Genomic DNA, 11,508 nt, shown 5'->3' with positions numbered 1-11,508 from the left:
GTGTAGTAATTTAAATGTTTTATAAAACATTTTATTTTATGTTTTTTTTTTACACGTATCTTACTCCACGTCAGATTTACCTTAGGCGTATATAAACGTTGGAAACGTAAACGGCAGCAACAAGAGCTCTCAAAATGAGCTTGTTTTCGACAACTTGTGAAACGGAAACCTCAGTCTTAATATTGCCCAAAACTGCCCATATAAAAAAACTAAAGTTGTCCATAATTTTCGCCGCTGGTGTGGATATAGGGGGTGGCTCTTAAAGCAGTTCCCAACAACACCCATAATAACACCAGTACCACAGGAAGCTGCCGAATTGGGTATCCTGCCAATGACGTCAACCACACAGTCCAGGAAGAATGGAAGATGAAGTTGTGTGACAGGAGTCCCCATTTAGTCGGCATATGTGGCTGTTCAGTGTTTTCTCTTTTGCCACAATGTATTTTGATGTTTGTATTTTTTGTTTGTTTTCGTTCAGTTTTTTTTTTTTTTCTTTTCAATATTTATTTCTTGTACTGATTTTGCTTCGCCGGTGTCAGATACAATTGTGTCCGCCATGCAATATTGTCCGCTCCGGACACTTTAACATATGCAATCGTGTCCGGGGTTATGCAAAAACCGACGGCGGACATGTACATGACTGTACATCATGACTGTACATGTATGTGCGCGAGTAAGCGAGCGTGCATGCAGTGAACCTACATAATATGCAGCATGAATATTCACGTATTTTATGATCGCAGAGAATACCCAACGGCCGAATATTTCTCATGTCATTCACGACATGCACTTAGCTTGTAAAAAATGGCGAACGTGTTCCGTCGACCAGGAGCGTTTAATTTACTGCAAGGACGGTTTTGCACGGGGCGGACACAACTGCATATGCAAATGTGTCCAGGTGGACACCGGTACCTTAATTTAAGATTTCAGTTGGTACAAATAAGTTTTGATGTTTTGTTACTGCAGTATAGACGATGTGACCTGTGACAATACATGTTTACAAAAAAGCCACAGAGCCTGGACTTCCTGCAGGCATGATTTGTACACAGCTAATGGAAGAAAACATCAAATCTTACATACTATGAGGATTGCACTGTCTATTTCTTATCAACTTTTGATATATTGAAAGGGGCACATCTCAAAACTTGTCCATTCTTTTACTTTCATAACTTTTGGTTTTATGTGGAAATTATGCCACAAAATGTCAACTTTCCCAAGGACCATGACCAGTGTAGTATCTTGCATGCTAGAATACTCAAAGAATGTATAAGGTCACATTTATTGTAAACAAAGTCCACACGGTCTATATGTATACTTTTGAAAAACACACAAGCCCAACAAGTTCATTCACACATTCAGTATTAAAAAGTAAGGTGCTTGTTGCAGAAAGATGCTTGGAAACTTATAGCCTGCATTAATGGAAAGTTCTTTCACCACGTACAATTATAAGATTTTGAAGATTTGTCTGAAAAAAAACTAAAGGTAGTTCTATATACCAAAATGTTTTGAGGGCTATCCCATCATTACTTTTCTACTTGTTTTGACCACAAACCAATAAAAGACATAACGACTATAAAGCGATGTTGTACAATGATATCCTGAATGTTCCTAACACCCGAAGTACTTACTTAGAAAGTGAAATTTTATTTTAGAACCATCAAGTGAAGTTAGAAAATAAATCCCTTTAACACAGTGTCACCAACCACCACCAACAGAGCGATTTTGAACTTGAACTTTCCTGAACTTTTCACTCATCATAGAAGAAAGTGATCATAAAAACATCAAGAAGATATCATGGAGGAAGAGCGATTTTTGTACCAGCGCAAAAAAAACAATAGCAGAAAGAATCCGCCTCAAGGTGCTGGAAATGAACAACAATAAAAGTCTGGACCAGACAAAATTTATACAAATCAAAGTAGTACACAGTAAAATAATTTACGGAATCTAGATACAGAAAGCTGGCAAAAAGTTAGAATGTTAAACAACCAGTTTAAAAGATGAGATTGACAAAAGTTACAAAACATAATTATAAGAATGTGAAACCATATTTCTAAAAACACCAAGTGAAACTTGAAAGTGGAAATCCCTTTAAAACGGTGTAATCAACCATAGAGGTATAGTAGGAAGCATTGCGATTTTATATCATCCTGAACTTTCTACCAGCTCATCATCAAGAAAATTAAATTATTGTTCTATAAAAACAAGTGAAAGTAAAATCCCTCTAAAACAGTGTCTCATCAACAATAGAGGTATGAAGCAGAGCGATTTTATATCACCCTGAACTTTCCTATACCACCTCATCATAATACAAGAAAGTGAAGTCATAAAAAACTCCAAGTGAAAGTGAAAATCCCTTTAAAACAGTGTCATCGGTTCGTTCCCTCGAGGGGAGGTGTTTTAACGATGAACATCCGCGTTTTCACTCGGCATAGCAAGCCGTGACCTCTCCGGTATCGCTGCAGTAGAACATGATTGCTGTGCGTATAGCTCGAGCTGTCGACCTTTGGTGGGCTGTTGCAATAAGTTGTCTCCCACTCTCATGCCACAAGAAATCTGAGTTTTTAACGCAAGAAAATGGAGCATAAGGCCGACTGAGGAGAAACTGACGAGCATTCTATGCCAGGATGGGTCTCAGCTGAAAGTAAGGTGAGTCCAGATTGTCCCAATAAAATGGTCCATTGAATTTTGTTTACAAAACAAATCTTGGCTTTGTTGAAAGTTTACAGTTACTTTACCACTTTGGTTTGTTGTGGGACACCACCTCCATGCACGTTGAGCTGTAAGAAATCGTGTAGTGTAGGCCTACGTGTATCTTATTAGCCTCCTTGGCCTCGGCATATAGAGCAAGGGTCCCAGGCTTGACTTGGGTACCATCATGTCTTGGACAATATTTTTGCAAGACGGTTGAAACTGTGCAATGCTTTAATTTTTTGGACCGATTGTTTAGCACAGGCAGTCGAGAAATAATATGGGGTTGGCAACTTCGTTGAAGGCACCAGTACCATTGCTATATGTCTGGTAGCCGTGTTCACTTGGCTCAGACCTGGCTGTATTGTATCGACATGTCTTGAACATCTTGCAACAGTTGGAACATCAGACATGTGTGCATTTTGGACCGTTTGTTGTAGCACATGGCGTCGGAAAGTAATGGGATTCTTATAACTTGGTTTGTCATGTTTAGGAAAGTCATGTTGTCTATGGGCATCAAAATAATAGCTAAAATAAAACCACAAAACTTACTTGGTAGCGAGCAATGGAGGAGATGATAGTATAAAACATTGTGAAAACGACATTTTTAAATAATGTAGTTTTTGAGAAAGAGAAAATTTCTAAATCAAAACATTATATTACTTCAGGCCTGAAGCCCTTTATTGGGCATCTGAAAGCACACACAGTTCGTACAACAAGGGTGTTTCTTTCTTTCAATTCTCTCGCGTCTTCGATGACCAAGAATTTTGTTTTCACAAATTTGTTATTTTCTGCATTATGTTGGGATGCACCAAGTGAGAAGACTGGCAAAGGACAGTACCTTTAAAGGCAGTGGACACTATTGGTAGTTGTCAAAGACTAACCTTCACAGTTGGTGTATCTCAACATATGCATAAAGTAACAAACCTGTGAAAATTTGAGCTCAATCGGTTGTCGAAGTTGCGAGATATTAATTAAAGGAAAAACACCTTGGTCACACGAAGTTGTGTGCTTTCAGATGCTTGATTTCGAGACCTCAAATTCTAAACTTGAGGTCTCGAAATCAAATTCTTGGAAAATTACTTCTTTCTCAAAAACTACGTCACTTCAGAGGGAGCTGTTTCTCACAATGTTTTATACTATGAACCTCTCCCTATTACTGGTAATCAAGAAAGGTTTTAAGCTAATAATTATTTGAGTAATTACCAATAGTGTCCACTGCCTTTAAATGGCGGTATAGACGGCTTGATCAATCTCCAGTTTGATCAGGAAGGACATAATATTTTCCTTCCTCCATTTCATTCCTCCACCCATGGTTGGATTCATACCGGATATATTTACGTGCAAACTGACACATAAACAAACGTTGTCATAAATTAAAGGCAGTGGACACTATTGGTAATAACTCAAAATAATTATTAACATAAAACCTTTCTTGGTAACGAGTAATGGGGAGAGGTTGATATAAAACATTGTGAGAAATGGCTGCCTCTGAAGTAATGTAGTTTTTGAGAAAGAAGTAATTTTCCACGAATTAGATTTCGAGACCTCAGATTTAGAACTTGAGGTCTCGAAAACGACCATCTAAACGCACACAACTTCGTGTGACAAGGGTGTTTTTTAAATTCATTATTATCTCGCAACTTTGATGACTCGATTGAGCTCAAATTTTCACAGGTTAGCTATTTTATGCATATGTTGAGATACACCAACTGTGAAGGCTGGTCTTTGATAATTACCAATAGTGTACACTGCCTTTAAAAGGAGCGAAATAAAGCGATTTCTTTTACCGAGGGCTCTCTTCGGTTTAGCACCACTATCCTGTGCGAAACAACAACAACGAAAACAACAACAACAACAACAACAACGAAAACAACAACAACACCAATCAAACTTTGCAGATGGTCTTGCAGTTTAACGGTGTAGATCGCAAAAGAGTGTTGCCATTATTAACGAAAACTAAAAAGTTCACAAAATCAATTGATTTCTTCCTTGTGCACAGCCTGTGTACGATGGTTTTGTGTGTGCATGTGTTTTGTTATGGTGTGTATAAAACAATATACCCCCCTTGTAAACACAAATAGTATTATAAGTTATTGTTTAGAAACCACATAATCATACATTTTGGATAATGTAGCCGTTTGTTTTATTAGAGAGAAACTTACTCCGCGCATGGAGCGCCTAGTTTGTTGTTCCATGCTCCGAGCTCTGAGGCAGTAGGCCTATATAGAGATGTTTTCGAAGAACAAAATATTAGAGATGTTTCCGAAGAACGAAATCTACGCATTAGAAAAAGTAGTAATTGGTGTTACCGCAAAACCGAATAACTTAACATGTTTTTTGTTTTCACCCACGATCGCAGGTTAAAGATCCCCCACCATGCATCCTCATTGCCTTTTCGTCTGTCGAGGGGGTAAGACAAAGGAGCGTGGTGTCTGGGCAATGGAATGTATCGACAAAGGGGTGTGGTTTGGACCTCTGGAGGGGCGTATTCTACCAGCTACTGGAGATCATCAACCATCGAATGGTATGCCTCACACCTGGGAGGTAAAAGCTTTGGATTGGTAAAACTATATTTTGTGAAATTGACATCCTTTGGATGAGACCCACTTCCGGAGTCGCCTGGGGCCAAACAGTAAAGTCTGGTTCATATTACTTCCTGCGAATGCAAACTAATGCAATACGAATTTTTACGTCACAATTCGCAACGAATGATTCGCATCAGTTGACTTGTAGCTGAACTCTTGCGAAACACTCCATTCGCTGCAAAAAGAAATGTGAAAATAATGGGAATGCTCTTTTTCATCTTTGAGATAGACGTGCGACGAGGTTAAGCTGTCACTGTATATAGCATAAATTAGCAAAGTATAACGAAAGTGTGTTTCGTGTGGTAAATAGGGGCGTGTTTGCATGTAAACAATTAAATGGCTGTCCCGCTTGTAAATTTCACATTATGACTGCAGTGGTTCATTAAAGGCAGTGGACACTATTGGTAATTACTCAAAATAATTATTAGCACAAAACTTTTCTTGGTGACGAGTAATGGGGAGAGGTTGATGGTCTAAAACATTGTGAGAAACGGCTCCCTCTGAAGTGACATAGTTTTCGAGAAAGAAGTAATTTTCCACGAATTTGATTTCGAGACCTCAGATTTAGAACTTGAGGTCTCAAAATCAACCATCAAAACGCACACAACTTCGTGTGACAAGGGTGTTTCTTCTTTCATTATTATCTCGCAAGTTCGATGACCGATTGAGCTCAAATGTTCACAGGTTTGTTATTTTATGCTCATGTTGAGATACACCAACTGTGAAGGCTAGTCTATGACAATATTACCAATAGTGTCCACTGCCTTTTAATTAATTCTAAGCGTAGTTGATTTGCGTGAAGAACTTTGAATAAAGGGCCGTTGTATAAACGAATGAAAATCAAGCTTTTGAAAATATTGAAAACAAAATGATCGTTGAAGGACCAGAGATGTTTTTTAACAGTCTTCTACCGTGGAATTTCACATCAGTCAACAGTTCCTCAAGATCAATATTTTATTGGTGTCCATTTTAGATTCAATGTGGGGAAACGTTCTGCAAAGTCCTGAAAGTCTGTGATGACGAAAACACTAACTGGCTACGTCACGTAACTTCTACGTATGTCACCTGGACTGGAGTGAACATGGCCGCCTACCAGTACAAGGACAAGATCTTTTACGTCACCACAAAGGTCGTAGGTCATGGTCATGAGTTGATTCTGGGATTGAACGACGGTGAACATTGCAAAGATGTTATAAACGGTGGGAGAAAGTCGACAGGGGGCCTGAAAGGTAAGTCCAATCAACGCATTTAAAATTCAACACTAAAACAACATTCTTTCCAAAACCAGTTTACAATTTTCACAAATTTCCCAGGAGCCAGGACCATTCACTGATATTATTGCGGTAGAAAGTGCCAACCCAAAGGGACAAGTACACCCATGTCATTCTTCTTTTAGTGGAGCTAATAATAGCAAGCTGAACATTGTAAGATGGCTTAAATCAACTCGCTTAACGGTTTTTCAAAATGGCCGACCCCGTGCCATAGTTAAACCGTGTGAATTAATGTTATTGTTTGATATTCTTTATATAGGTATTGTGTATGATAAAAGATGCAAATTTCTCAGGAGCCAGGACCATTCACTGATATTATTGCGGTAGAAAGTGCCAACCCAAAGGGACAAGTACACACATGTCATACTTCTTTTAGTGGAGCTAATAATAGCAAGCTGAACATTGTAAGATGGCTTAAATCAACTCGCTTAACGGTTTTTCAAAATGGCCGACCCAGTGCCATAGTTAAACCGTGTGAATTAATTTTATTGTGTGATACTCTTTAAATAGGTATCGTGTATGATAAAAGATGCAGTGTGTGTCATCGAAAGTACCACAGAACCCCAATACCAGCTCACCGCAGTGACATACGGGAGCACACTGAGAATCAAGTCATCCGCATCAACGATTGTTTCCCAATCCTGAAACTATCCCTTGGTGACTTCAGGCAAGCGCACCATCTTAACCGGGATGATACCCAGGATACGGGTGGCGAAAAGAATCACAACTCAAACAGCCGTATGGTATCGTCCTGTAAGGTGTTTTGTTGTGTGCTTTGTGGGTGGAGTTTCAGGACGTTCGCCAGATACGCATCACACAGGAGGAATCATGAACTAAGATATCTCAAATATAGAATAAAGACAAGACATCAAAGCTTGAAATCCAGTTGTGGAGAAATTGTAGAATCTTCCACAGAAATCAAAAGCAGTCACGTAAAGCCTTCGCATTCAACGGACGAGGTAAATAGACTCGCGGGAAAAGTTCGGGTGTGCGAGATTACGGAAAGGGCGGGAAGGGAGTCAATCTTGTCAAAGAAGCGGGAGAATTCAACTCTTGCATCAGATTCACAAAGTACCGTTTGTGACGAAGTGGTGCCGGTGAAATACCAACCCAAGGTGCCGGTGAAAGACCAACCCAAGGTGCCTGTAAAAGATCAACCTAAAGCCACACCACCCACCATTAAAAAACAGGGTATCAAAAACAATAGGCGGACACGTTTAGAAAAACAACCCGTTGAGGTGGAGAGTCAGAATCGGGCATCCTTGAGGAGTAAAACCTGTCCGACCATTGAAACTAATCGGAGCACAAACCCGCCATCTTCGGGGAGAAATGCAATTGCTGTTTGTGTAAAGAGACGTGGTAGGCCTAAAACATGCAAAGTTTCAGCCAAAGAAAACGGAGGAACCAAAACCAGCAGATTTTTGTGCACAGTGTGCGAGAAGTCTTTCACCAGCAACGCAAACTTGTGCAAGCACACGCGCATTCACACGGGTGAGAAACCGTACGTGTGTAGTTACTGTGCCAAGTGTTTTGCAGAGGTGAGCAACCTGAACAAGCATCTGCGCATTCACACTGGCATCACGCCGTACAAGTGCGAGGAGTGTCCCAAGAACTTCAAGTACTTGAAGGCTTTCAAACTTCACGTGCGGAATCACGAGAGGGGACCGGTCACTTACAAGTGCAATATCTGCGAAAGAAAATTCAACCAGAAAGGGCCGTACAAGACGCACGAACAGTGGGCCCACAGACGGGAACGACCATTCAAGTGCAAAGTGTGCAAGATGGGTTTCAAGAGAGAGGGCGGGCTGCAGATGCACCGTGATAAAATGCACCCTCGTGCGGACGTCAAGCAAAGTAAAAAACGCGGGAAGCGGCCAAATGTTAAAAGTGACTCTCCCGCCGATATCGGGCGCCCTCACCGCTGTAAAGACTGCGGGAAGGGGTTCAAGTTCAACTATGCACTAAAGCAACACGTGAGGACACATACGGGTGAGAAGCCTTTCAAGTGTACCGAATGTGACGCAGCCTTCGCTCAGAGCTCTAACCTTACCAGCCACCGGCGCATCCACACCGGGGAAACCCCGTACAGGTGCCACCACTGCGAGAAGAGCTTCTCGTGTGCACAGAATCTCCGGAGTCACCTGCGTGTTCACACGGGTGAGAAGCCGTATAAATGCCCGAGTTGCCCGGCTAGGTTTGCCTACAGCAGCTACCTGACTACCCATAACTTGATTCACATGAATAAGAAACCTCACCAGTGCACTATCTGCAATAAAGAGTTCCGCCATGCTGCGAGTTATAAAATCCATTGCCGGACACACTCAAGGAAATGAAACTTATATTAGCCATTTGTGTGTACAACATTTTTGTAAAATTGAAAGTATAAATGCTAACAGATTTGGATTTGGGTTTGGTATAAAGATTGTCAAAGTGAGAAACCTTCCTTGAAATAGTTTTGCTTAAAACGAAAACGTTTTTAGGAAATTAGTAAACAATGTTCTCTATCACGCGCGTCCGGCCAAAACCTGATTTTTGAAAACTGTGGAAACACATTTAAGGGTGTTTTTTACTGTTTCCTCATGACCGACTCTGATGACCGATTGAGCTGAATCTTGCACAAGTTTGTTAGTCCATGTTTTAATGTATAATCATGTTAGGTCACATACACTGCAGATACTGGTCTTTAAAAAAATAAACAATTCAAAACCGGCCTCGTTATAGGCCTCGTATCTTTTATTTCGTTTATCACAACTTCACCATGGCATTTCCGCAGATATCAATGGAGATGTCTCTGTCTGAAACAAAAATACTGACCTGTGACGTCATCATCACAATAATCAAATGGGCTTTACGCGAGGCAACTTTTACAGCCAAGTGCAGTGCATGTTAGGATCCCTTTGGTCATTGAGTCATTTTTGAATAGTGTATACTATCAACAGGAAATGTGTGAATATTGAAATGCAAATATTAATTTTGGTTTTTACCCATAAACCGATATGTGTTAGCACTGTAAACTCAGTACTTTTCCGAGTCCTGTGAAAAAAATATCACAGGCATGTACTCGGGATCTCATCCGAGTAACATGCCTGTGATATTTTTTTCACATCGTGTATGGGTAAAAAAACAAAATTAATAGGCTTTCTTATTGGAGATTGCCTGGAAGTGGTTGCTCGTAAATTTCCAGTCGTGTGACATGGCCCGTTGTGCCATTTTGGAATTAACATTTTTTCTGGCAGGCCCGGCCAGATCGATCTGACCCAACCTGGATGTTATATTGCAAGGGCAGGAAACCCCATGTTTACCTTATGGTCCCTGTAGATAACAGCAATGTATTTCCTTTCGTCGAACTTTGGCCCATAATTATCATAATTTTCAATACGTACCGGTATCACTTTTGCCATGCAGCTCTTATAGAACAGGAAGTGGTATCGTATCATTGCTGGTACATGCACTTTAATACATAGCCTTCATTTCTGCTGGTAGTTTGCAAGAGTAGCTCGTATGCTGTTAATATAGACGTGTAAAACAATTTATGAATGAGAACTATTATCTTTACAGTTCATTAGGCGCATCCTATAAAGGGTAGCTTTGTTATACCATAATAGAGCAAGGATTCCTTGCTCTATGGTTATACGAACAGCCCACTGGGGAGGCAATGTCTGTAAATTTACAATAGGTGGGCCTGTACTTCGCCCTCTCGATCGTCCCGAACTTTTGATCCATGCACCCGGAAAGAGAGTGAGTGCTCACTGTCACCCTAGCAAGTTCTTATTATTATATCAATTTGACAGTTTAATAAGTTTACTTGACCAGGCAAGTAAACTTACCCAAGCCGGTGTACATTTTCTTTAGGCATATTTTGTCAAGTTTTGACAGTGACCGGCCGCCATGTTTGCACGCTTTCCATTGTTGGTAAACAAACCGTGCTGGTTGGCATGGACGGCCGAATGTTAGCAAAACGTTCAGATGTTTTAACAGGATGTTGTGAATAAATTCAACAACTTCGGCAAACTTTCAATTAAATAAATTACCTCTCAAGTTGGTTGCTCTGTTTTCCCAACAAATGCGACACTATTTTGAATATTTGTGTAGCATTCTTACGAACTCTATAGGTATCTATTTCTGCTTTGCATTTATTGCTCGTCATAAGTTTTCCAACCTCTCGGTCGAGGACGTTGCAAAAGAAAGGTTTATTATTACAATAAAAAAATCTATAAAAAAACGTAATAATAATTGTTGTTTTTCTAATCTGCTTGGTGCATTATTTTCTCAGCCGCCAGGGGATTTATTTGTACTGTGTAAACTTAAAAAGTAATGACTTCCAATACAGACTGTAGAATACAAGGTGGCAAACTTAAAGGCAGTTGACACTATTGGTAATTGTCAAAGACAAGTCTTCTCACTTGGTGTATCTCAACGTATGCATAAAATAACAAACCTGTGAAAATTTGAACTCAATCGGTCGTTGAAGTTGTGAGATAATAAAGAGAGAAAAAACACCCTTGTCACACGAAGTTGTGTGCTTTCAGATGCTTGATTTCGAGACCTCAAATTCTAAAATTGAGGTCTCGAAATCAAATTCGTGGAAAATCACTTCTTTCTCGAAAACTACGTCACTTCAGATGGAGCCGTTTCTCACAATGTTTTATGCTATCAACCTCTCCCCATTACTCGTTACCAAGTGAGTTTTTAGGCTGATAATTATTTTGAGTAATTACCAATAGTGTCCACTGCCTTTAACAGGTTCTTTTTCATAGCGCATGCACGTGCGCCCATACGTAGAGCGCTTTGTTACGTGAAAGTCTGCTGCCACCTACAATACATAATCACCACGCACGATGGTAGTAGGCTACTTGCCTCCGAGCTCCTCGCCTTGCCTTAAAACCAAAGGCGCTGGGATGGGCAAACGTACCAATCACGCTCATTGGTTAATGCATCACACTCACACATGACGTACTTGC

The 11,508-nt window shown here is 40.2% G+C and overlaps 1 protein-coding gene across 1 annotated transcript; it reads left to right on the top strand.

Annotated features, from left to right (window-relative positions):
- The first annotated feature begins 2,509 nt into the window (after nt 1–2,509).
- On the top strand, nt 2,510–9,570 carry LOC117290876 (zinc finger protein 502-like). Its single transcript, XM_033772432.1, has 4 exons — nt 2,510–2,646; nt 5,051–5,235; nt 6,250–6,505; nt 7,058–9,570. Exons 2-4 carry the CDS (start codon nt 5,068–5,070, stop codon nt 8,878–8,880), a joined length of 2,247 nt encoding a protein of 748 aa, XP_033628323.1. The 5' UTR covers nt 2,510–2,646; nt 5,051–5,067; the 3' UTR covers nt 8,881–9,570.
- The last annotated feature ends 1,938 nt before the right edge of the window (nt 9,571–11,508 follow it).

The sequence above is a fragment of the Asterias rubens genome, chromosome 5 (assembly GCF_902459465.1).
Source record: "Asterias rubens chromosome 5, eAstRub1.3, whole genome shotgun sequence".
NCBI classification, from domain to species: domain Eukaryota; kingdom Metazoa; phylum Echinodermata; class Asteroidea; order Forcipulatida; family Asteriidae; genus Asterias; species Asterias rubens.
Note: the sequence above shows the minus strand (reverse complement) of the source record. Positions and strands in the feature narration are given on the sequence as shown.